We start from the raw sequence: 26,610 nt of genomic DNA, 5'->3' as shown, positions 1-26,610 counted from the left end.
GGGATTTTAGGTTTTTAGGTTCTCTTTTGGTTAAAGTTGCTTCGGGAGGAGGGGAGAGAGGACTGGGGCTGCCCCGGAGACCGGCATCCATGGACGCGGCCAGGGCAGGTGAGCGGGGGTGGGGGAAAGTTTGCCGCCTACCCTTACCCCTGCCTCTAATGCAGGGGTAAGGGTAGGCGGTAATTTAGCAGGTTAAAGACGCGGCTAAACTGCAGGTTAAAAAGGCGATAGTCAGGGCACACGTTACTGAATGGGAGGGAATAGCTAATCCGATCGTTTACATCTCATATACATGCCGCGGGCGGAAAGGGTTACCCGTTGATTTAAGGAAGCGGTAAGGATGGGTTAAAAGGGATAGTGAATCGCAGGTTGGACTAATGCTGCCAAATTGTGAGTAGAAAGCGGGTTAGAAGCAGGGTAACCGCGGCTGCGCTTTACTGTATTGGCCTGAAAGGAAGCAACCCCCAAGACCATTCGCCTATCTGGTCTTTAAAACATCTTGAGAATCCAGCACAAGAACATATTTTTCATGATTAGGAAGGCGTATTTTTTTTTTAATTTATTTTTTAAATGTAAACATATTTTGAGGGAGGTGTCAGCTTTCCTGTTGAAGTGTCCTAGATGAGAGAATATAGGAAAATGGCTAAATCCTGGCTCAGACCGAAAAGTGCGCATCTCAAAGAGGAACAGGGAGCAAACGTAGCATGAATGCGTTCTCTCTTTTCGCTTCCTAGCAACGCCGTGTTGATGCAAAGCTAGAATTTTGCTAAAGCTGGCTCTGTAGGCCTTCATCATCTGTTTTGTTTCCAGAAATGTTTTAGAAAATTGTTTTTGAGGGTCGGGCCGGGAAAGGGGGGGGGGGGGGGGGGAGGTGGATTAGAACACTGGAAACACTGTTATAAGGAATACAGTGCTCCACCACAAGATGGCAGCAGAGCATCTCACAACCAAAACATTTCTTCTAAATAAGGCCTGATGGCGTTTCCCTCCCCCTCATGGATTCTCTTTTTAGTTGCATTTAACCAGAGTCTGGCCATGTGCACGCATAGATCAGCGGCCCTGATAGGCCGGAAATGTCAGAGAGGTGAAGATACTGCCAGCATTACAGGACACCTTAGGCAAGGGTTCATGATAGCTGTCCAGGAAATCTCTGAAAGGCTCCCTCCTTTGTGTTGTGCTAGAAGTGCACATTTCTCCCATTTACTCAATTGAAAATATACTCCTAAGTTCCTAGCAGCTCCCTTCTCGACCCGTGTCTGCTTTTGATAGTTCCCGGGGGCTGGCTCTGCTGACAGCTCTGGAAGAAGCAGCAGCACCAGCAGCAATCGGAGCCTGGGGATACCAACTTCCTTGATTTTTCAGAATCAAGTCCCTCAGCAGCTGTCTGACCAGCCAGCAAAGGAAAGGGAATGGCAATAAGGCAGGACAGGGTCTGGGTAGTTTTGGGTAAATCCCCGTTCCCTCTGAGAGGGAGTGATATGCAGAATAAGGCAGGAGCAGGAGGCCCTTCACTTACTGCCACTCAAAGCTAGATTCCATTTCCTGCTCTTAACCCACACAACCTGAGCCCTCTTTTCTATAACATTAGTAGATATTTCCTCACTGATATTTCGCGTTGCGCACTCACCTCTAGGGACATCTGTGCTGGCCCCGGCTCTCTCTTTTGCATGGGCTGTATCCACAAAGGGGTAAGTCTATTCTCTACAAACACTGCTGATGTCTGGTGTATTCCCAGAGAAACCTTTGACAGTCTTCTTTAGGGGCCAGAAATATCAAGAGACTTTGAGGTTTCCTCTGCCTGGGACATCTAGGACAGCCGGAGCATGTGGGTAATTTGGGGACAATTTTGAGTAGCCCATTTTATTGCATAGCACCCATTGACCTTGTAGGTAAGTTTTCAATGAGAAACAGTGTGGGTACGTTTCCCTTTCAAAACTGGCTACAAGGACCGTGGGTACAAGAATGCCTGCACACTTTCTGCGTCTGTTGAGTCTGTTGGGGGGGGGGGGGGGGGGGGCGGAAAAGAGAAAAACCACAGGGTGTACCTATGAAAATCCAAATGCGCATGCGTTGTTTACTGCCCTCACCTAAACACCGTGCCGACTCCCAGCAGCGACGCTCGCCCACTGTAAAAGCTCACATTCGGGTTTAGTGACGGTGAGGGTGAGGGTGAATATCCTCAAGCCAAGGCCAATCGAACTGGGCTTCCCAACTCCAGCTCTCAAAATGTCTTTCTTTCAGGGTGCAGCATGCTCCGAGTCATGAAACTCCTAGGTCTGATTTAAAAGCTTCCTTTTAAACGGTGCTGACCTTAGGAGGGCGAGGGGCCTAGGGCAAATCAACCAGAGCAGGACCTTGGAAAACTGAAACTAGAGGGCCGTTTGGAGGGTCCCCCCTGTTTGCTGCCCTTATCCCCCCCACTTTCCTCAGGACGGCCTCTCAGCGTATAGACAGCATACGATTGTCTGTCCCTGTCGGAAGATTTCTGTGGGCCAAGCAGATAGAGCCTCACGTATCAGGATGGTGGATCATCAGGAGCTGCCGTAAAAAAATCCAAAACAAAAAAAAAACCACCCAGAAGAACTGAAGTTCCTTTCTTTTAACCGTGGTGTAGGACACACACTTACTTCTGAACAGCTCAGGTTCGATTTGGTTGATCTGAGGTGGAGAGGTGGGAATCGCATAGTAAGTCTTGCGAGTCTGGTGGTTTTTTGTTTTGTTTTTTTTGTTTAAAGGTTTTTATTGACGGATAAGGCATCCACAATGCAATAGTACATAAACTGAAACAATACACCGAAAGCAGATATACTGAAAAAAGTGGATAACATGAGGAAAGGATGACCGTCCAGTCAAATATTTACAATAAACCCCAATTTCCCCCCCCCCCCCACCCCGGCAACGAGGATAAGAAACAATATAAAACAAGAAAAACAATTAAATTTAGTAAGAGAGCAAGCTGAAACAGCATATTATGCTGAAACGGATAACATCTATCCCAAAAGTAAGGGAACGCAGACAATAACTATTAACCATGTTGTTCTTTCGGGCAACCACGTTGAGATCAGGTGTTGCGGGGAGGCTCATACCCAAAATTGGCATCACTGAAGTGTCTCAAGCCACCGGCTATAAGGACCCCGTGTATTATGGAAAGCACCCAGACGATTATGGTGCACAGCAGTGAGTCTGCCCAATTGATAATAGTTATGTAGAGTCTGGTGGTTTTTCACATTAAATTGGGCTGAACCTGTTGGGACTGAGTGTAGAAATGTAGGGGAGAATATTTAAAGGGATTCTCTCTGCAGGTAAATAAAGCAGTTTACCTGCGGAGAAGACCCCTTTTTAAAATTGCCGCCCTTTCCCGTGCATGCTGCATGGGAAAGCACCGGGCCCAGCACCAGGCCCAGCCGGGCAAAGTGCGCATGGGGAGTTTTGTGTGCACTTCCTGGCAGGGAGTGGGCACCTGCAAACCCCGAGGGGACTTCTGTACCCATAGTCACCGCTGGGGAAGGGATCTTCAAAAGGGAAACTCTGCCGGCAGTTTCATTTTGCAAAATGCATTTGCAGAATTGCTGGAACTTGGGCGTGCAACCTCCCTGTGAGCTCTGAAAGCTTTTGTAAGCAAGGGAGTGATGGTTTATGGGTGCTGTTTTATGCCAAGATGTTTTGCACTCATTTTTGTAGAAAAAAAAAGTCTTCAAAAGTTTTTTTTCTAGCAGATATTTTAGCTTGGTGACAGTCATAAGTACTTATCTGAAAAACATTATTCCTTTTAGATTGCTTTGACAATGAGCTTCATCTACAGCTAAGATAAGCAGTTGTTTCATTTTCTGGACTGATCTTTTCCTCCGGCTGCTATCTAACTGCTCAGACCAGCTGTGTGCCAGGAGGGAGAGAAGGAGAGCATGGGACACCTCCAGGCAGCGAAGCCTCCACTTACCTCAGTGTAGTGTGCGGTGGGGGTGCATCCTCCTGCCCAGGTGGCCACGAGGTCAGGGCGCTGGGGAGAGAAAGTCCGGGGTGATGGTAGGAATCCGCCGGAGGATACTCTGCAGATCAGAAGAAGGATTACTGTAAAACTCAGGGGTTGGAGGGATGCGAGGACAGGCCAGGCCAGCAGCTGCCGAAGTGAGCAGGAGAGGCGGGCAGGAAATCCTTCTGTCTTGCTATGGCATAGTAACTGGCTTCTCAGCTGGGGCCTGACCATGTGCACCAGGCACTCTATGGCTAATCTACCCTCATCCAGCGCAGCACTGATATAGTGTCTCAGAAGAACGAACAATCATTCAGCTGGTAGGTGAAACAAACAAACTCACTTCTTTTTTTCTTCTGCTTTTTATTTCATTCTTGAGCAGGTATTAGTGTTTAAAGGTTTTTGAAAGCTCCTTTTTACTCAGTCGCTCTTGCTGTTATGAATCTAAATAAATCAGGGCGCTGCTGTACTGATTGTCATCAGGAATCCCCCTCCTCCCAGATATCATCAGCTGAAGCACATCCCCAGGGAAGGCAGGAACATGTGGCCATTATCATTTCCTGCCGCTGGTTTATTTTATTTTATTTTTTTTTCTTCAACACGTTTCCTTCTTTGGCAGGTTCCGAGTACGGGCCTGGGATCAGGCCGTGGGATCTGCAGGCAGCAGTCGGAGAGCCTGAAACCCTCCCAAAGCCCTGCACAATTTAACAAATGGTCTGTTGGTGCTGACAAGGGAGCTGCACTTACCAGCGTGGGCAGAAGAGAGATATGGGAAACCTGTCAGCCCGTGAGTGGGCACGCTGGCATTTCCTGTAGTCACAGCTGGGCTTCCTGTCTGCGGGCCAGAATAGACAGTCCTCTGCTATGGGAAAGCAAAGATTTTCTGGTCATTCTTCAGTCTCTCTCCACCCCCTCCCGCTGATTACGGAGGGGCAGTATGGTTGCCTCCGCCCTCCCCCCCCACCTCCCTCCTCTTCTCTTTCTGTAGCTCAGATGCCCGCGTAATCCTTGGACCGAGAAGAACAGACTAAGCCTCCTCTAACACCTGCTCCCCAAGCAACCTGGTCTGCTACAAAAACTGTTTCACAGGGAAGATGAAAAGAGAAAATGGAGGGGTTGCCAGGTTTAAAAAAAAAAACAAAAAACAACAGACCTGGCAGAGCTAAAAAGATCATTTGGAAAGGCACAGCCCAGAAGTGGGGGAGGCTGGGAGAAGGGGGGGGGGGGGGATAGCTGGAGCTCCTTGGTCCACGCGCTGGAAGAAAAACCCCAGCAGTCAGGACGGGCTGGCAACAGTCTCGGGTTTGCCTGTGGCAGGTTCCCGAGTGGTGGCGGAGCAGTGATTCTTTTATCTCTTGCACCTCTAGGTGGTCACAAAGCAGCAAACAGGAGACAGGAGGATTATTAGCTGGGTAGTCATGGGAAAGTCATTGCTGTCCCTGGGAGTGAGCAACAAGAAACAGATCACTTTTTTTTTTGGGGGGGGGGGGGGGGGATCTGCCGGGGTACTTGGGACCTGGACTGGCCACGAGCAGAGAAAGGATGCTGGGCTCGATGGACCTTGGGCTGAGGCAGCAGGGCACTTCTTACGCTTCACTAAGATGCCCAGCCCTACCTCTAAATAAAACCTAATCTACCTTGGCCCTCCAACCCTACGCATCCCACCCTGCCCTTACCTCCAAAATCTTAAGTCTACCTCGACCCACCCTTAACTTTACCCAAACTACCCTTAATCTTTACCCAATTTACCCCTAGCACCTCAAACTCAATTCAGATGTTGGTAGCTCCGAGGCAGGGTCAGCAGGGTATAAAGTTGAGGAGTTTAGGTAAGACTCACCATTAAGGTCAGTAGGAATTAACATTATGGATGCTGGGTCAGACTCACCGCTGAGGTCAACAGGGGTTAACGTCAGGATTCTGGACAAGACTCAAACCACCGCTGAGGTCAGCCGGGGTTAAAACCAGGGATCCGGGGTACTATTCACCACTGAACGCCTGGGACTGTCGGGAATACTCACGGTTGAGCTCAGGCCGCCCCTGGTGTTTGACAGGCTGCTGTGTAAGTCTGACCGGCGACTCTCTGCTCCAAGGTAAAGCGGGGGAGGGGTCTTGGTGGCCATGCTGAGGTTGAGATTGCCGTGAGAGAGCAGCGGGTAACTAACTCCTGAGCAAACAAACAGGGGCGGAGGAAAGATGGAGCCGGAAAGGGAAAAGTCAGGAGGTGAACTGTCGTGAGAAGAAAAAAACAAAACACATAGCAACTCTCTGCCCAACTCCCTGTACCGACTCCTCCAAGACCCCTGGAGGCTCAGACCCTTACATGTGGAATAAACAGAGATGGCCCCCTAGTAGCAGGAGGATGGAAAGCAAGAACAGGGGGAAGCTGTTATTTTTTTTTTTGCATGGGGGGTAGCCCGCATGGAGCGGCAGTCACAACCCTACGTGCCTTGCTACGCAGACCAGGCCAGCCATTCCGGTTCCTCTTTGCAACCACTTACTGGGCTACTTAGTTAATGTGATGAATACAGGATGGAAGAGTTTGGCTGAATGTTGTTGGAGGCCTTTTCATGGTAAGGCCTACTGTGTCCTAATATTACCTCACCACTGGCAGCAGGGGCGGTGCTATCATGAGGCAGGGGGAGGCGGCGGCCTCAGGTGGCAGAATTTTGGAGCAGCATCCCCTGCTGCACTGTGCTCGCAGCAGCAACAGGAGATGCCGCCGGGGAAAACGTGACTCCTGCTGCCCGGGGTTGCCGCTCAGTAGCCGCCCCCCCCTCCCCTCCCTTGTGCTGCAAACCACGGCGAACGTTTCCAAGAAGGTGATCTGGAGGGATGAGGAGGAGGAGCCTCGGAAGCGGCAGCAGGAGCCCAGGGAAAGCAACCCCGTGACGGAATGGGAGCACTTTGCGGCCCGAGGGCCGGTACGGCCGCCAGACGAGAGGGAGGCGAGGAAGCTGAGGAGTGAGGTGATCCCGCTGGAGAGACATAACGAGTTTAATTTAGTCCTCCGCCGTTCCTTTGGTAAAATAGGTTTCCTTTAAATTTGGGACAGATATAGCTTAATGCTTTCTGGAGGCAGCCCCGCCCTTGTATTGTGTCATTTTAGCAGCATTTCAGCACTGCTGACAAAATGCTATCCGTGTGGAAATGTAGAGTGGTGTAAAAATATGTTTCTCTGCATTCGGGACTTATTTGAGATGTAGCAGTGCTGGCTGCGTGCCACCAGGGGTAACTAACTTTGTATAGAAATTACATTTCAAAAGACGCAGACTGGAGCCAACGGATGGAGCTGGGGCACTTTTTCTGGCCGCTCAGAATTATTCTGGCACCTGCTGCTGCTGCTTTTGCAGTTGAAGTAGCACAGCTTAGTGTGCACGTGACTAGGCCGGGGACCGCCAAATTCAGCAGCCGGCTGCGCCTACCACATTTCTAATAGCAGGCAAGGAAAAAAAACAACCCAAAAACCAGCTTTTAAAAGAAGGGCGTTCAAGGAGGGCTTTTTGTGAGACTGCAGAAAAGCTTTCTCCCGCCCCCACAGATTTTCTTCCATCGCAGAATAGCCTGTCAGAGGCGGGGCTTTTGTTAATGCTCAGGGCTCCTTTGGAGTTGAATTCTTCAGCCCTGTTGACTGTTTTGATTATCATCAGGTGTCTTGGCTATCCAATGTGCTAGAAAGTGGCAACCCTGGGCAGCAGAAGTCGTGGTTTTCCCCGACGTCATCTCCTGCTGCCCAGAGATTGGCGACCTAACAGGCCGATACAGTACAGTGCGCTGTTAGCCTGCTCTTGGACGTGCGGTTTCCCTTACCCCTTATTCAGTAAGGGGAGGAAAACACGCGTCCAACCCGCGGCACCTAATAGCGCCCGCAACGTGCAAATGTATGTTGATGGCCCTATTAGGTATTCGCGCGGGATACAGAAAGTAAAATGTGCAGCCAAGCTGCACATTTTACTTTCGGAAATTAGCGCCGACCCAAAGGTCGGCGCTAATTTCTTCTGGTGCCAGGAAAGTGCACAGAAAAGCAGTAAAAACTGCTTTTCTGTGCACCCTCCGACTTAATATCATAGCGATATTAAGTCGGAGGTCCCGAAAAGTAAAAAAAGTAAAAAAAAAAAAAAAAATTTTGAATTCGGCCCGCGGCTGTTGGGCCGAAAACCGGACGTTCAATTTTGCCGGCGTCAGGTTTCCGAGCCCGTGGCTGTCAGCGGGGTCAAGAACAGACGCCGGTAAAATTGAGCATCTGCTGTCAAACCCGCTGACAGCCGCCGCTCCTGTCAAAAAGGAGGGGCTAGGGACACTAGCACGTCCCTAGCGCCTCCTTTTACCCGGATCTACCGCGTCACCTAATTTAAATAGAGAATCGCGTGCGCCGGGAGAGCGGGCGTTCATCCGCTCTCCCGCGGACTTTACTGTATCGGCCCGTAAGAGAGGAGGAGGATGCGGTGGCTGAAACAAAGGCCTAGGCCCTATTGGTGTATGTGGGCGACTGCCTGTCTGGGTAATTGGGTGACTGCTTATGTGTGTGTTGGAGGGGGGCGAGAGCCTGTGTGTGTAGGTGAGAGGCTATGTGAGTGTGGGAGACCTTGTGTGTATGTCGGTGGGAGGGTGAGAGACTGTGTGTGGGTGTGTATGAGGTAACTGCTTAGTTGTGGGTGGGTGAATGAATGGGTGCCTTCCTGGGTCTGTCTGAGTGAGAATGGGTGCCTGCAAAGGTGTGTGTATGTATGTGTGAGAATTAATGTGTGCATGCCTGGGGGGGGAGCAGCGTGAGAATAAATGGGAGCTTGCCTGGGGGTGTATGTGTGTGTATGTGAGGCAGCCAGTGAGAGTGAAGCGTGAGTGTATAAGAGAGAATCCGGGGGAGTTAAGAGCTTGGGTGTGGGGGGAGAGAGAGGGTCTGTGAGAGAGAGAGGCTGTGGGTGTGAATAAGAGTATGTATGTGTGTGTATGTGACAGTATATGTGTGAGAGAGAATGGATATGCAAGTATGTGTGTGAGAGAGAGAGGATAAATGTTGTGCACCCCCCCAATCCACAACAATTTTAGGGTGACTGGAAATCAAAAGATTTCAGGTATGAAGAGTAGGGAAGTTTTGTATTCTTACTAGATTTAACTGATGAATGTTATTTGATGTGTCTTGTTTTGAAATTTTATTGTTTTTTTTTTTGAGAACATTAAAAAAAAATGTTGATGCCCTGTTCATCAGCCATTTTGAAATATTTATTTGTTCTTTTAGTATAATTTTACTAAAATGGTTAATGTTATATTTCTTGATTTTATTATTGTTTTATGAGGAATGATGGTGTTTCTATTTTTCCATTGTTGCACTATATACAGGGCTGGCTTCATGCAATTTCCAGTTCAGTTTTTGTCTGCACATTTCTGTTTATATTCGGTATCGATCTGTCTCTGTTCTACACGTGTGACCTAAGGGAGGTATTCTGCTGGCATGTAGTTTCTGTGTAGGGATACAGCAGCCTGGCTTCTTTTGTTTTCCTAATAGGAGGTGTATTGGGGTTTTAGAACCTGGTGTCATATTTGTAGCATTGTCTTTTCATAGGCAGAGTTGTTACTGCTTGAGTGCTGGCATTTACTGCTCTTTTGGTATGGGAGGTTTATTTATTTATTTACAATATTTCTAGGCTGCTTATAGCAAACATATTGTACTAAGCAGATTACACTGTAAACATAAAATTCATCACGATAGGTTTACTATATTATCATTGTTATTCAGTTCACTCGTGGCTTTCTGAGGGCCAAGCCCACATCAAATGTACTTTACAATAGGCCTAATAAGAAATGTCTTTTTTGCAGAGTTTTCTGGTTTGGCACCAATGCAGTGCATGTAATAATAATAATATACAGGTCGCAGTGATATTTTTACCTTGGAACACTATGAATATCTTTTTTTCATGTACAATCTGTTATTATAAATGCAGAGTTTTTAATTGTGTGTGGTGAGGGCTAGTGTGTAAAGTTCACCTAGTGCGTCTGATATCCTTGCACCGACCTGGAGAGAGTGTGCAAACACACTGACCCCGCACTATTCACCCAATTTCCCACTTCTCCAGGGGGCAAATGCTGCGGAAATGTGGGAGGCAGGTTGTAGTGTTCCTGGGAGTGTGGCAGGGCTGCCGGCTGTCTCTACCCTTCCTTTCCCCCTGCTGTATCATTTCCAAACACCGGAAGGGCCAGACTCCAAGGGGACTCTCTGCCGCCCCCCTCCCCCCCCCATGACCCTCTCGATGATTTGACCTGTGCTGAGCCTTTTGGGGGGGGGGGCAGTGCCATCTCATCCCTTGCCTCAGGCAGCAGGTTGCCTTGAGCCGCCCCTGACTGGCAGAGCTCAGCCTGCGGGCAGTCACCGTTCCCCAGAGTAATCTGAGACCTCCCCTCCTGCTCGTCACACCGTCCCCCTGCATTGGCTGCAGAGTTCACGGAGAGGCCCCCCCCGACCGCTGTGGGGGCAGGGCGGGCTCTACGTGGAATCAGAGTGAAACTACAGCCCCTGCAAAGGCAGCAGAGTTACGTTCTAGGGGGGGTGGCAATTTTCCGTTCCTGGGTGGGAACCCCTCTGACTATAAGGCCTGCCATGGAGGGAGGGGGGAGGGATTTGTACAGGAAGTGGGTTTTGCAGCCTCAGATCAAGCGGTGCAGAGGAGGGGGGCATGCCAGAGTCTCTGGTCAGACTGCTCTGCATGCACGTAGGTGTCAGACAGACACGGGGACAGTCAGGGCTTCCCCCTCCCCCCCTCCGTGGAACCGTAGTGCCCCGTTCCTGAGGGCAGAGTCTCAGTGGCGTTTGCTCTTAAGCCCGTACTTGTTTTATTTTAGGAAGTGCCCGCACACATTCCAGGAAGAAGGTAGGGGTACAAGTGGCAGGTGCCAGGTCCGTGTGGGTTCTTTCTAGTCATATTCCGCCTCTTTTCCAGACCCAGTTTTCAAAGGCTTCTTTCTCCCTTTCCAAACCTCTGCTGGTAAAAAAAAAAAAGCACCTGCAAACTCGCCACACCTGGCCCACTTTGAAAATTGCTCTCATATAGAGTGGGGGATGCACTTTTGTTTCATTCATTTTGATTAGTGGGCACTCAATGAAGCCAAAAGCACGAGAGCACGTTGTGCCTGCAGACTCCTAAGGCAGGTGCACACAAAGATAGACCCAGAAACCCTGTAGGGCCAATTAGCAAAGGGTTTAGGCCCCTAACATTTGAAGTTAGGCTCCTAAATTGGCCCTTTGGAAAATGTACTAGCGCTGAGTGCCAAACTTGTGGATCCTAGTTTCATGAGGCTCCCGAATTTAGGTTCCTAACAGTGGGTGGCTGGGTGAGTTAGGGCGGAGAAACAAAGTTTGGAGATTAGCACTGATTTGCAGAACTAGGGATCTTAAATCTAGGCCCCTAAGTTTGAGGATGCTAAATCTACGTGAATTTTCAGCTGAAAACTGGCACCTAACTTATAGGGTCATTTTCCAACTGCCTTATGGCGTTTTCGCATGCGTTAAGGCATTTTCGCATGTGAAGAACGCCTTAATGCACGTGAAAAGCACCATAACGCATGGTGAGATGCTAATTTTTAAAAGGGGAGGGATTGGGGCGGAGTCGAGGGTGGGAATTTTGTAAAAGTGGCCTGGCTTTGCAAAGTGCGACTAACTGCCGAAAATAATAGACTGGGGAAGGGCCTGAGATGTGTGAGGGTGGGAGAGAGAGAGAAAGAGAGACTCTAGGGGTGGCACCATAGTAAGCAGCTATTTATGCTACTATAGGAGGCCCACCTAGTAACTCGAGGTGAGGTTTAGGTAGTAGTGTAGGGGTTAGGGGCCACTTTGACATGCAGAGTGAGACGTACGAACAGAACAGTACTCTCTTGTGAAGATTTGATGACCTTCGGAGTGAGGAAACTCACCCAAAGATGAGATTTGTGCAATGTTCTCTCAACCTAGCTGATGTTATCCAGGTAGAGAGTCCATCAAGCTAGGTTGAGAGAATATTGTACAAATCTCATCTTTGGGTGAGTTTCCTCACTCCGAAGGTCATCAAATCTTCACAAGAGAGCACTGTTCTGTTCGTACGTCTCACTCTGCATGTCAAAGTGGCCCCTAACCCCCTACACTATTACCTACACCTCACGTCGAGTTAATGGGTGGGCCTCCTATAGTAGCATAAATAGCTAACTATTAGACGGTTTTATCAATAGTCTTTCTCTCTCTCTCAAAATGGAATTATGCAGGTATTACTGCAAAGTGCAAAAAAGATAACAGTAAATAAAAACCATCCTGATCCATCCAGCCTGCCCATCTGATGCAGTCACAGGGCTCACTCAGAACCAAGGCTGAGAGCTTGTGATCTGAGCCTTCATTCACCACTACCTGGAGATGTTTTTCCCTTGCATTATACCCCTTCCAGCTCTCTTAGTCCAGCGGCGGCCATGTCCCGGGGCACCTTCCGGAACCCTGCAGTCATGGACCCTAAATCCATCCATTAGGTGTTGCCATTGCATGCTAAGTGACTGCGAAGGCTGCCTCCCCTGCATCTCCAGTCCCAGCTGAGATGGGAATGTAACCCCTACCCCCCCATGGCTGCACACAGCACTGCCACTGGGCCAGGCCCTTATGCTTGAATTCTGGCACTGTTTTGGCTCCCGCCACCTGTACTGGCAGCCCATTCCAGGTGTTCACCACTTTCTTTTCAGGCTTCCTTCCCTTCAGCTGCATAGGATGACCCCTTTTACCTTGAGGGTCATTCTATGGAAAATGCCCATTTGACTTACTTTGGGGTCTGTCAGAATATTCATGGAAGCGCAGTGAGAGAGAGAGAGAGTGAAGGGTCTGTACCTGGTGGTAAGGGGCCAGGCGGGCGGCCGGATGGAGGCCCATGTTTAGACACGGCGGCTTTGAAGGGCAGAGGCCGGCTCTGATTCTGGAGCGATCCATTGGACCCACTGACCACCGCATCAGAGGGCAGAGCGGTGGCGAATGTAACTTCGTGACCAGGCAGCGAGGTGGACTGCAGGGTAAGGGTTATGAAGTGAAGATTAACATGCACGGGACTGCCACAGACAGATATTTCATGCTCAGGCACCAGACGGGCATGACCTAAGGCACTCACGTAGAATCGCTGGCGGGCCACGCTCAGGTCAACGCCCTCGTTCAGCCTTCGGTATTTCTCAACGTGCTCCATTGCATCGTCAATCTCCAAGCCCGGGCCGTCCAGCCCTAGGCCTTTCTTCTTCAGGGTCTGCTGACGGGGGGGGGGGGGGAAACAGCAGCTGGCATCAGGTCATGCAAGCAACATCTGGACACAGCCCCCAGGAAAGAAACTGGTCTATGCCTCACCCATCCCCTGCTGCCTCGCCCTCCCCTCAACACTGTTTATAAGAGCGCATCAAAAACATGTTTCTCACTTCGCAGCTAATTTTGCAGCCAATGGCTGTGCTTGATTTTCCACAAAATCTTTTGCCAGAGGATTTAATGACAAAAACCTTTCATGCAGACGAACAAAATCGGGTCAGCTGTGATATCTGGGGAGAATGACGAAGCAGTGGCAGCCCATCCCCCCCAAAAAATATTTTAAGCATCCCCGAATTAGGCGTCCCCGAATATTTTTTTTGCCTGCGACAGCTTAGCCTGGTCTTTCGCTGGTGCCTGAGCGGTTTAACCGAGTTAAGGGCAGCGGGCACCAGTGGACTTACCTCCAAGATGTCGGAGTTGGTGCGGCTCTCGTGGGGCTCGCTGTACTCCGTGTACTTGAGCAGAACCTTGTCCATGTCGGTGCTGGCGTACTGGAATAGGCGGTTGGTGCTGTTAAAGATGATGAGGGCGATCTCACAGTCACAGAGGACGCTCAGCTCATAAGCTTTCTTCATCAGGCCAAACTTCCTCTTGGTAAAGGTGACCTAACAGGAAAAGTGGTTGAATCAGCACAAGCAGCTTCACCGCCAAAATGACCTTGAAAGTAAACATGCGTCCTCTGGGACTTTTGGCATGTGAAATGCACTTTTACTAGTGAGCAAGTTATTAGTCATTTGCTAATATCGTCCGCTCAGCCACAGTGATCTGACCAGCATCTCCTCCCCGTTTCTGCAGGATCAGTGGGGCATAAGAGTGAATATTTGGAGCCATGGCTCCAGCGCAGCAGATTTTAAACAACTGCGTTACGGTAGTGCAATTTATTGAGACTCCACTTTCTTGAAATCGGTTTTCAAGATGTTATTATTGTTGCCATTTTTACTGTATTTGGGGTCCCCCAGCCATTTTTAGAACCCCCTTCTCTCTTTAGCCCAATCACTTCATGGAAGGTCCGGGGTCAGAGGTCATGGTCATGGAAACTCTACAAACTCACTTCCACGAGAGCCCGTGCGATATCGATCGCCGGGCCAACCCTCTGGAACACAATGCCAGTAGAACTACGGCAAGAAGAATGCCCAAAAACCTTCAAGCGCAAGCTTAAGACCTGGCTTTTCACTAAAGCATACACATAAATTAGCCTCGCCCACACCTATGTTCCTATTTATTTCCCCCTCAAGATCCCGGATTTTCTCTAAAGCATGCTCCTAATCTCCCCTCTCTCTCTAACGTGTTACCTACCCCTCTGCCTATTCCATTTCCCCCCTCCCCTCTCTTCCCCGTCACCCGTTTTCGGCACAATTGCTATATCTTATGTTATTCCATTTATTGTACATATTGTATATTCTTACACTTCTTATTACTATAATAACAATAATTTAACTTATTTCTCATCTCTTACCTCCCCCTCCTTTTCATTTTATCGCATGTTAATATGTTATTTTATTCCATGTTTAACTTTATATCTCCCCCCTCTTTCAATTTCCCCTCTTGTTAACATGTTATATTTGTATTATGTTAAACTTGTTCTTTATAAACTTGTTCTATGTAAAGCGCCACTCCAGGCACTAGTTTATGTTACGCTGTGAACCGATGTGATATCATTGATGAATGTCGGTATATAAAATCTTTAAATAAATAAATAAATAAAATAAAATGGTTCCCTCTGGAACCCTGAGCCTGGCCAGTGGGTGCCACTATAATGCAATGTCTGGGACTTCCTCTCTTCCAGGGGTTGTGATCACTCAGGTTCCCAAACATGGGCGCCCATCCAGAAGGAGAAGGCTTAATTTTTTTCATTTTACCCACGGAACCTAAGCAGCTGGATGGATTTTTATTTTCTCTGCCTTCTTCCAAACTGGATGCCAGAAATGTGCTGTTTAGCCATTCACCCCAGAGGTAGCTGTGTGCAAGCCATGCTTCTGAAGTGTCCTAAAACATGTGGGGATCCCAATGGAATGACTCTGTTGAAATCCAAATATTAATTAGAATTAATTGGAAGACTGAAACTCATGAGCTTATCTGCTCTCCACCAAACCATGTGCCACTACTTTTGAAAAGGATTGTTTCATTCGAGAAAACTCAGCACAGGGTTCAGATGTAGAGCGTTTGTCTGAGTCTGATGGACACACACTTTGATATTTTTATAACATTTCTACAGTGTTTATTGCTACCATGGATGGTTGCCCAGTGGTTAGACAAAAAGGACCCTCACTGTCACCTTGGGGTGGTCACTCTCCCCCGTTGCGTTAGGTACCTCCTTAGATAGTAAGTGTGACAAGTCATTAGATTTGGAACTAAATGCATGGCACCAATGCATTATGGTATAAACCTTTGTGTGAGCTACACTCCAGACGGGAAGCACTATTGGAGATTCTATTAAGGAAAGAAGATCTAGGCTTAGATCTAGATCTTTTTTGATCGTGACTCCAGCCTTGTGGACCAAAACTCCCTACCAAGGTCCAGTTAGAGATGACTTGCATGACATTTTGTAAGAGGGTCAAGTCTCAGCTTTTCCCTTGATTTTTGTGGTATGGATCAAGCTAGAGCTGACTTTTTCTTGTTACTTGGATCTTAAGTGGCTTTGAGGCATATTGACTTTCAGATTAGTCTAATGTTCTATTATGTTCTTTTGGTTTTAATTTTCCTTCATGTTTGTTTTGTGTAATGGTTTTGATTTTAGTTTATTGTTAGGACTACATTTTTATGATTGTATTTCATATATATATTGTTGTCCACAGCTTTGGGCAATCCCTTGCAGAAAATTTCACCTGACGGTTGCGCTGGTCCAAAATTCGGGATATCTGTATCTTCTTTCGACCCATTTCCGCAGTTTACTGATTTCTATGAGGAAGGAAGAGAAAAAGAAAAAGCCTCGATATGAAACGAAAGATAACCAAAAATATTACAAAAAAGATCCATCTATCTAAGGGGCCAAATGTGTTTTGTAATTTTTTTGTTAAGTACTATTTTGGTACTGGATACTTTGGAGAGGATAAACATGGGCTATTTTTGGGCTGCATGGTCTTAGTTTATTGCTTTCCCGTGGCTTTCAGTGCACTTCCTTTCCCTTCAGGTTTTATGGCTCTCCCAGCTCTTTCTGTCCAATTCAAAGATGACCACCGAGTGCATCAGAGGAGTCACATGATTAGCATGCCAGCGGCCTTTTCTATCTCAAACACCAGCACGGCATCTGAGAGGTCATCAGGCTGCTTTAACATGGTGACCTCAAAGACTTAGATATACCCAGGAGAGCATGGGATAAAAACATATTCTCTCCTAGCCCCTTCGTGATTCAACTAACTATTTTACTGGTAAGTCATTTCTTTTGAAATTCCTCAAGCTGTCACTCTCTCCCTTACCTTTTCAATTCATCCTGAGCATCACCTTTCCCCTGAGAACCGTGATGTCACAGATAAGCTTACCCAGAATGGGGTCTATTGGTTCCTACTAGATGCACAATATCATTTATGATGTCACGGCCGATATGGGCCAATTGCATCTATTGAATGTGCTTAAGTTGTGACTGGCTTGGTAACATGGGCAGATTTGGGAGATTTAGGGAAAATTGTGTGAAAACTACTTAAAGAATTAAAGAAAAAAAAAAAGGATTCTGGATTGGGTTGAGTAATACTTCTTGCTATGTGCTCAGTGTGCAGATGGTACAACTTGTGGATCCATTAAGCCCATCGTGTTGCCGCCGACAGTGGCGGTAGCAGTACCCAGCACATCATGATGGGAAGGAAGTGGTGCCTACCTGGACAATAACAGTTAACGGCCCCCTCCTCCAAACCCCTTTTAAATCCAGCTATACTACTGGACCTGACCACTTCCTCCGGCAACAAATTCCACAGCTTAATTGTGCATCAACCGAAAAAATATTTTCTTAAATTTAGTTTTAAATCTGCTACCAGTGTCCTCTAGTCCTAGTAATATTTGTATGGGTAAATTACTATTCTGCACGCCACTCATAATCTTACAGACCTCTATCATATCCTCCCCCCCCCCCCCCCCCCAGCCGTCTCTTCTCCAAGCTGAACAGCCCTAACCTCTTCAGCCTTTCCTCACAGGGGAGCCGTTCCATGCCCCTTTATCGTGTGGTTAGTCCTTCTCTGTACCTTTTCTAGTTCCGCTATATTGTTTTTAGAGATGGGGTGACCAGAACTGCACACAATACTCAAGGTGCAGTTACACCACGGATTTATACAGAGACCTTATGATATTCTTCGTTCCTTTCTGAATACATCTTTGCTTTTTTTTTTTTTTTTAACCGATGCTACACTGTGCGCTAAGGACTTCAATGTATTGTCCATGATGACTCCACGTTCCTTCTCCTGGGTGGTGATTCCTAATACCAACCCCCCCCCACCTGATGTGCATCACTCTGCACTCGGGCCACATTACATTTCATTCACCCTGTAGATGCTCCTGTCCCCAGGCTATTACAGAGGGCTAGTATTAAACAGGTTCTCTATACTCAATAAGTGACAACACTACTAGAGAGCACAACACATCATATCACCTCACACTGATATTCAATAACACACAAATGCTTATTTAAACATGAGCACCTATCTAGACAAAATAAATACTAACTGACCCATCCACACTATCAGGGCTGGCAGAGTCCTTCTGCTGTTCCGCACGTTCTGCCTTTGTTTTATTTACTTGGAATAATTTTGTGTCATCGGCAGAGCCGCTCGCCTCCTTCATTGCTCCCCTCTTCCAGATCATTGCTCCCCTCTTCCAGATCATTTGATCTGGAAGAGGGGAGCAATGAAGGAGGAGACGTGGAGAGCGCTCCTTGGCGCTCTCCACGTCTCTGCAGTCTTTTTCAGGTTGCTGTATCGGTCACTGGAGTAGCACGAGGATTACACAGGCAGGATGCTTCAGTGGTGCTTTCCAGACCATGCACGTCCGTTCTTTAGATGGGTCAAGACACTTTGCAGTGAGACAGGTTTCTAGCAGCTATTTTTAGCCAGGCTGCTTGACCTCAGCGTTACAGAACGAAGGAACTGACCGTTGTTTTGCTCGTTGTGGTGGAGAAATACTTTCAGCTTTAATTTTGCCAATTATTTTTGTTGCTGTATTTCTTTTTTTGTTTTTATAATGTTTTATTCCAGAGACAACAACCTCAGAACGTGTCCAGTTCAGGAAATGTCTTTAAAAAAAAGCTAAATAAAAACATTCTGTCCTTTATGTGGCCAGAGGTTATAATGCAAGCACTATTTGGTTGGCAATCAAGTCTGATCTTTCAGTGGCCTGGTCTAAAAGGCTCCCAATTAGAATCTTGCCAGGTTTTGAAAGAAAGGCTGATCCATTAGGTACTCTTCAATGCAGTATCCAGAATACCCTTTCTCTATTAAAAATGTAAACCTTGACAGCGTTACTCAGGATGTTTTGAATTGTTGTCGCTGTGACAACAAATCCCTTTGACGTTTGACCCAATCAGATATGGCAAGTTGCTGGTGAGTTACAACTCTTGATTAGCAATACGGCAGCTCCAGCAAGAAGACTGTCAGGGGGGAAATTGTGAGACTGTCTGCTTTTGGGGAAAAAAAGTCCACATTTCCACCAATTTCGAAGAGAGAGTGCATGCATACTTTTGCTTTGGAATTTGCCACGGATAAAAAAAAAAAGACGTACACAGACACGAAAATATCATCTAAGCATATTATTTTCTGACACCCCCCCCCCCCAAAACATGACCCTGGGACCACCTCCTCCTAAAGTGACTACAAAAACGCCTGTTTGTTTTTTGCAGCACGTGCACGTTTACCTGTATAGAAGGAGGCCAATTTTCAGAGTCAATTTACACACACAATAGGATGACTTCCCGGGAAAACATTTTTTTTTTAATGCAATTTGAGCGCTCCTCTTTACAATGTACTTTCCAAACCCTGCACATGCAGAGTGCGGCCTTTCCTTTCAAACTCCGCTGCAGCCAGGGTCCCGTCATCCTGGCGTTCAGTCTCTAGCCAGGCTCCTTTAAGTCTGCAAATGAAGGTTTTGACCTTACCCGTTGAACCTCTAGACTAAAACACTATATCTAAAAATGCACAACAAGTTTTATTGTACATGCACGGTGGCTCTATGGCATCCTTTCATTATTTGCATAAATCTGTACCATTTACTGGTCTCTGCTATATTTAGCTGATCCTCCTAATTTTAATACAGGGACGGAAATTAATCTGTCATTCCCATGACCTCGGCTGCCTCTGTATTTCACCGGCCCACGCACGACACCAAGGTACCACTGCACTCTGGCAGGGAGGGCAGTGCAAGAGCGGGCCAGAAGACCATGGATGCCTCTCTCCGATGGGAACAGAGCGTGCAGGACTCGTATGCATTCCCAGGGGAACACACCAGCTGAAACTGCGGCAAACTCAGGCCTGGCTTTCTCGACTTACAAACCCGGCCCCGGCCCCGGCTGCCGTGGGTCCCGTTTTTGGCAACTGCACCATCTATTTACTGCCCCTGACAGAAATCTAAATTCTGCTGTTGGGTCCCGGCTCTGTCTCTGTACTGGGCTTTGCAGGTGGTGAATAGCCAAGTAGTCCCAGTTTGGGAACTGCTAGCTCTCTCCTCGCTGCCCGCCTCCAGTTCTGTTGCTAAAGCATCAATCATCAGCGGGTATCTACCAGCAGCACGGGAGAGAATCCCTCTGCAGGCCTCAGACAGACAGACTGCAGGTCGGGATATGTGACTGATAACTTTCCTCGGCTTTAGCAGCTCTTGCGCCATCCACCTGACGATTGCCCCAATTCCCCCCATTCCACACAGTCCTGGTCCACCGTCGGCACTACCGCTCCAGGGCAACCGTACCCGTTGACAAACGTCAGCGTAACTCCAGATAAATCATGGGTATTGACCTCTCGACGAGGTAAAGGGCCCCAGGGCATCAGACTGCGCTGACGGAGGACGGATGCAGCGGTCGCCAGCTGTGCAAGGATCTGGTCACTGCTTGCTGCCGCGCGGGCAAAATCAGGCCATGCTCTGCCTCCAACCAGAGCCTGCACTGCAGCGATGCGGTGTCACCTCCTCTGACACGGAGAAGAAAGATTAGGAAGGACGCAGAGGCCTCGTCGGAAGTGTCCATCCTGGGTCAAATATTTTTTACTGTGCTCCCACTGTCCTCCCTGCCCGGGCATTTTTATGGGAGGGTAAAAATCCTCTTTCCTGTTCCCGGGAGAAGCCTGGTCTGCACTAACAGATGCTTGCAGCGGTGGGAACATTGGGATCCGTTCAGTCGGGTAACTAAAATCAGACAAGAAATCCAGTGGCACCAAGTCAGGGAAAAAACAAGGTACTCCAGACCATATGATGGGACTTGAAGTAGAAACATGTACTTCCAAATGTTTTAACGTCCCGTATAACTTGCATTAGACTCCCCAGAGGAGTGAATCAAGGGCAGAGCTGGGATTAGATCTGAGATACAGGGAGGTAAAGTGACACAGTCAGGGGCAGAGCTGGGATTAGATCTGAGATACAGGGAGGTAAAGTGACACAGAGTCAGAGACAGAGCTGGGATTAGATCCGAGATACAGGGAGGTAAAGTGACACAGAGGCAGAGCTGGGATTAGATCTGAGATACAGGGAGGTAAAGTGACTCAGAGGCAGAGCTGGGATTAGATCTGAGATACAGGGAGGTAAAGTGACTCAGAGGCAGAGCTGGGATTAGATCTGAGATACAGGGAGGTAAAGTGACACAGAGTCAGAGGCAGAGCTGGGATTAGATCTGAGATACAGGGAGGTAAAGTGACTCAGAGGCAGAGCTGGGATTAGATCTGAGATACAGGGAGGTAAAGTGACTCAGAGTCAGGGGCAGAGCTGGGATTAGATCTGAGATACTGGGAGGTAAAGTGACACAGAGTCAGGGGCAGAGCTGGGATTAGATATGAGATACAGGGAGGTAAAGTGACACAGAGTCAGGGGCAGAGCTGGGATTAGATCGGAGATACAGGGAGATAAAGTGACACAGAGTCAGGGGCAGAGCTGGGATTAGATCTGAGATACAGGGAGATAAAGTGACAGAGTCAGAGGCAGAAGTGAGGTTAAAACCTTGATACAGAGAAATAAAATGACTTACTTCAGGTTCACGCTGAAAGTCAGTGGCAGAGTTGTGAGTGAAAGCAACTCTAAGAATTAACCATTTCATGCCCTTCCTTTCGCTGTGCAATTAGGGAGCTCACAAGTATCTTTTCACTGTGATTAGCCATATCCTCATTTTACAAATTTTTATGCTAAAAGCCCCGAGGAATTTCTAGCATGAAAACAAGGAAAAAACATTGTCCCAGGCAGCTGCTTGTACCACGCCTCTCTAGGGCAGCACCCTGGGGGCAGGAGCGGGGGTGGGGGGTATCTCTCACTCCTCACAGTCTCTGTGTCACAGACTATGACAGTGGCACCCACAGGTACAGCCGCACGCCCCCCTCCTCTCCACCTCCAGCCTACGCAACCTGTGCGTGGCTTGCATCATCCTTCAGACACAGGGCTCCCAGGACAGCTCATTAGAGGACATGGAGAAGAAGGGAAGGTGAAGAAGGTGCAGAAGGGTCCCAGGCTCGGAACCCCCCCCCCGGGAGCCGTACGTAGCCGTCACCGTGAGAAAACCTGCGCTGCTTTCCTGCACGTTTCCGGGACCCTCACCGGCAAACAATGAACAGCAGAATTCAGCAGGGCAAGACTCAATTAACCCCCTCCCCCCACCCCACACACTGCTGCCTCTCTCAAGATTAGAATCGAGTCATCTGATTTTTGGAAAGAATTTTTCTCAAAACTTGATACAAAAATACAGTAGGCATATTCAGGCTTTTTTGGGTTATGTTTTTGTAGAAATGTTTTGTATGGAGAAATTGTTGGGATGAATTCTGTGTTGGGGACTCAGTATATGTAAATGTGTCTCGTGCATATTCGTCGTGGATATCCCGAAGCCCTGACTGGCTGAGGAGTCACCAGGACAAGTCTGGGAAGCCCTAGCTGACAGGTTGACATCGCACCGAGGGGCAGATGCAATACAGTGCGTTTAGCAGTTGGTCGCGGGTTGTATAGGCGCTAATTAATCCCCTTATGCAATAAGGGGATTAGCGCCTCTACCAATGCACATCCAACACTCAGGCTGATACAGTAAAACCGGCGGGAGAGGCGGCGCTCCGAGGCGAGCGCCCGCTCTCCTGACGTGCGCACAGGCCACTCTCCTGTGCGCGCCATTTAGTATGCAAATGAGGGCCCACGGTAAAAAAAGGTGATAGGGACACTAGTGCGTACCTAGCACCTCTTTTTTTGACAGGAGCGGCGGCTGTCAGCGGGTTTGACAGCCGACGCTCAATTTTGCCGGCGTCGGTTCTCGGACCCGCTGACAGCTACGGGCTCGGAAAACGGACGCTGGCATAATTGAGCGTCTGTCTTCTGACCCGCGGGCTGCGGGCTGATTTTAAATTTTTTTTAAATTTTGGGACCTCCGACTTAATATCGCCACGATATTAAGTCGGAAGGTGCACAGAAAAGCAGTTTTTTCTGCTTTTCTGTGCACTTCCCCGGCACCGGCAGAAATGAACGCCTACCTTTGGGCAGGCGTTCATTTTTTAAAGTAAAATGTGCGGCTTGGCTGCACATTTTGCTTTCTGGATCACACGGGAATAACTAATAGGACCATTAACATGCATTTGCATGCTGCGGGTGCTATTAGTTTTGGGGGGGGGTTGGCCACGCATTTTCGACACGCTAGCGTGTCGAAAACGTGCGGCCAAACCCGGGCTAGCAGTGCGCTCCACCAGAGTGCACTGTACTGTATCGGCCCGACTGAGTGAATCTAATAGCCTCAATCACATGCAAATGCATGTGATTGAAGCTATTAGGTAGGCATTCACTCATGATGCAAAAAAAAAAAAGTGTGTCTAGGATGTACGTTTAGGGGTAGATTTTATAAATCTATGTGCGCACGTACTTTTGTTCGCGCACCAGGCGCAAACAAAAATCCAGGGTCGGCATGCGCAAGGGGGTACACATTTTGTGCAACTTGCGCGCGCCAAGCCCTGCGCGCGTTGCCCGTTCCTTCCACCTCCCCCCACCTTCCCCTCCCTTCCCCTACCTAACCCACCCTCCCCCGGCCCTATCTAAACCCCCCCTACCTCTGTCGCAAAAGTTATGCCTGCTCAAGGCAGGCATAACTTTGCGCGCGCCAGGCCGGCTGCCGCGCGCCATGTTCCGGTCCGGGGGCTGGTCCGGAGGCTGCGACCACGCCCCCGGAATGCCCCCGGGCCGAAACCACACCCGCGGTGCCGCCCCCCGATGACGCGCCGGCCATGTCACGCACCCCGACACGCCCTCGATGACGCGCGTATTTCTCCGCCAAAATCTTGCATTGGCCCCTGAGATGGGCATTAGAAAACCAGGAGTGGATTCCTATTCCATGAGGACACGCAGCTGGGGTGTCAACACTCCTGGTGACCCAGAGCATTGCCCCTCCCCCCAGAAAGCAATATGCACAATATGCATGTAACACTTTTTTTTATAATGGGCATTAGGTGCTCTAAAGGGATCCTGATAAGGTGCCTGACCGTGCCCTGCGCTACTGGGTCTTAGACGGTGCTGTGGCAAAAGAGTCATTCTTGCTCCTGTGTTTTATGAGAGGCACAATCAGATCTGAAGCAGCTCTACAGTGGGAGAACAGGGAGGTGGTAAGGAAGACCCGGCGAATGTGCATCAGATCTGCAGACACAACTCATAGCACTCGGCTACTGTCTGAGCCCGGGTGCCCATCTGTTCATGCCCAACCCCATTACCTCATTTCCATAGGGCTACCCAGCAGGTTTTGCTTTAAAAATGCTTTTTGGCAGTTCTAACATCCTGACCTAATTACACAATCCGCTTTTTTCTTTTACAAGATTTCATCTGTTTGTATTTCCCTGCATTTTCATTTTCTACCTACACTCTCTGGGGCCCCAGCTATGGTGGACTTTCTGGGATGTGTGTGAAGGGCTAAGAGACACACGCTTAACATGCATTGCCTCGGATTGCCCTCTGTTTCATTTTTTGTGTGTGTGTGTGTTGTGAGAGCAGAAAAATAAACGTGAAATTTTGACATGGGTCCTTCCAGGGAAGAGGGGTGCCTGCTGTGCCTCTGGCCTTAGGTTCCCAGCACTTCTCCAGCTGGCTGTAGGTCTCCTAGCCTGGCTGAGCTAGCCCTGCTTTTCTTCCCATTTATCTACAGTCTTGTAGCTCTGTTTTCTTACAGAAACGGGCATGTTAGAAAGATGTACAATGGGAGTACAAACCAGGACACACTCAGCCTGTGCAGATAGCAATAAGCACATTAGAAGCACAGAGCCTAAGTAAAGGCGTCATGATGGGCACCGTGCTGTGCAGGAAGTGACAACGTGCTCGTGATAAGTGGAAAGCCGGCTGCTGCGGTAAAGTGGGGAAAATAAGGGTCAGTGGAAGGATATTGCCAGCTATCTGCTGATTTTGCAAATTTCTAAATTCTTTATATTATCCGAAGAGAGAGAAATGTTAATATCCATTTGATTGCGTGAAAATGCGGTACTGTGCTATTGGCTCATTACTTTACTGCACTTTGCCATGGATTATGAATGTTATGCTGATACAAGCTGTCATCAGTTATTTCGATTTTTTTTTTTTTTTTTAAATCGTGCACTCACATTTTTGTTTTTTTTTACTGTGTGAATGTGTCGCCTGATGAAGCCGGCATTGTCCACAAAACTGTGGCCTATAGTTGGGCATATTTATATTTATATATATTATATATAAATATATTTTACTGGTGATGTTGGTGATTGTTGGTAGGTGCACGTACTAAGACATTTTAGTGAAGATGTCGTAAAAATTGATAATAAAATATTTTGTGGAATTTACTTAGGCACCATATCGATGATATTTGTAATATTTCTAATGGTGCCTGGTTCTATGTAAACCTTCCAATTTTGCTATCCCTTGGTGGTTTCCTAGCAGTTGGCAATAGAGCCAGCTGGTGACCCTCGGTACCTGTGACGCAGAGGTGAGAAACTCTCAGAAAGCAGCTTAAGGACCGCTGGGTAAACTGCGAAGGGAGGAAGGATTCGTCCTGGCTTCCTTTTACCATCACCGAGTCTGATCCTTATTTACTCAAGGTATAATTGCTACAGTTCGCTTTTCGCTTGATAAAGGAGGAAGAGGCATCAATGTTACATGCAATTACCTAAGCCTTGAAATAGCCGAGCCGTGTCCCTGCCTCACAGCCATGCTGGACGGATTGCTATCCTTAATTACCATTATGGCTGTTACTACTGAGCAGGGTACAGCCAGGTTCCAGCAACCATATCGCTCTTTCTCCCACTTTTTATGGCTTTTCCGTGCTCCCGTTTACCATTGAATTAACTGGGTTAAATCTTTATTCCAGCTTTCCCGCTTTATGAAATCAGCCCCCAGGAAGCAGTTAAGTGGTGGAGCAAGCGCCGGACAAAGCGGCACCCCAGCACCCTCATTCCCTTTTAGGCTCTCCTGCTCCCAGCCTGACGCAAAGGAGTGACGTGCCCCCGCCCCCGCCCCAGCCTTCTCAGGCTCAGCACCTAGGATGATCGCCCCTGGCCTACAGCCGGAGGGGCCTTGGGGCAGGCTTCATGCCTACCAGCAGGCTGACCCCACTTCCCTTTTCACTCCTTAGGCTAGCCCATGGTGACCCTACACCTCCATGGGGCAGGCTGAGTGAGTGCTGGTTTTACCCCGCTGAATGTAGGGAACTGTAGTTTCTGTTTTATTTACAGAGTGGGAAGGGGTAGGAGAAGCTCAACACCCTGGCCCCTGCCACATATGTCTCCAAAGTGTGAGCATGTCTGACCCTCCCTTCACTATAAAGGCATGGAGCGAATTTTGCCCACTTAGTTAAATTACTTCACGCTGATACCTGGTTTGGGGACCGAAACAAACACCTTCCTCATTATGAATCTAGGAATGATATCTCCCAGAGGAGGGCATTTCTACCAGTGTCATTTAGCACCATAACTCAAAATGTAGCGGGGGGGGGGAGGGGAAGGGGGCACTTCTAAGGCAGCACAGAATTAAAAACACAAATCTTGGAAATATTGTACCCACAACAGCACTCTTTCCCCACTAGATTTAGCAGGCAACCTCATTTGGAATTAATGTGTATGCATGGGTGGGCAATTTATTAATATGTATGTATGGGTGGGTGTGTATTTTATTCTTTTATGCATCGGTGGGTATTTTATCTTTATGATCTTCTTAGTGTTTGGGTATTTGCCAGGTTCTTGTGGCCTGGTTTGGTCTCTGCTGGAAACAGGAT

General features: G+C 48.2%; 1 protein-coding gene across 1 annotated transcript in view; it reads right to left on the bottom strand.

The window, feature by feature from the left end:
- The window catches only part of MEF2B (myocyte enhancer factor 2B), a 56,045-nt gene that overhangs the window by 3,442 nt on the left and 25,993 nt on the right, over window positions 1–26,610 (bottom strand). Inside the window, exons 3-9 of the mRNA XM_029614442.1 lie at window positions 16,082–16,154; window positions 13,658–13,861; window positions 13,075–13,203; window positions 12,801–12,972; window positions 5,989–6,134; window positions 4,718–4,832; window positions 3,938–4,046 (exon numbers count right to left, since the gene is read on the bottom strand). Of these exons, the coding sequence (XP_029470302.1) occupies window positions 3,938–4,046; window positions 4,718–4,832; window positions 5,989–6,134; window positions 12,801–12,972; window positions 13,075–13,203; window positions 13,658–13,861; window positions 16,082–16,135 (929 nt within the window). The 5' untranslated portion in view covers window positions 16,136–16,154. The remainder of the gene's footprint in view (window positions 1–3,937; window positions 4,047–4,717; window positions 4,833–5,988; window positions 6,135–12,800; window positions 12,973–13,074; window positions 13,204–13,657; window positions 13,862–16,081; window positions 16,155–26,610) is intronic.

The sequence above is a fragment of the Rhinatrema bivittatum genome, chromosome 8 (assembly GCF_901001135.1).
Source record: "Rhinatrema bivittatum chromosome 8, aRhiBiv1.1, whole genome shotgun sequence".
NCBI classification, from domain to species: domain Eukaryota; kingdom Metazoa; phylum Chordata; class Amphibia; order Gymnophiona; family Rhinatrematidae; genus Rhinatrema; species Rhinatrema bivittatum.
The sequence above is the reverse complement of the archived record's forward strand: the minus strand, read 5'-3'. Positions and strand labels throughout refer to the sequence as shown.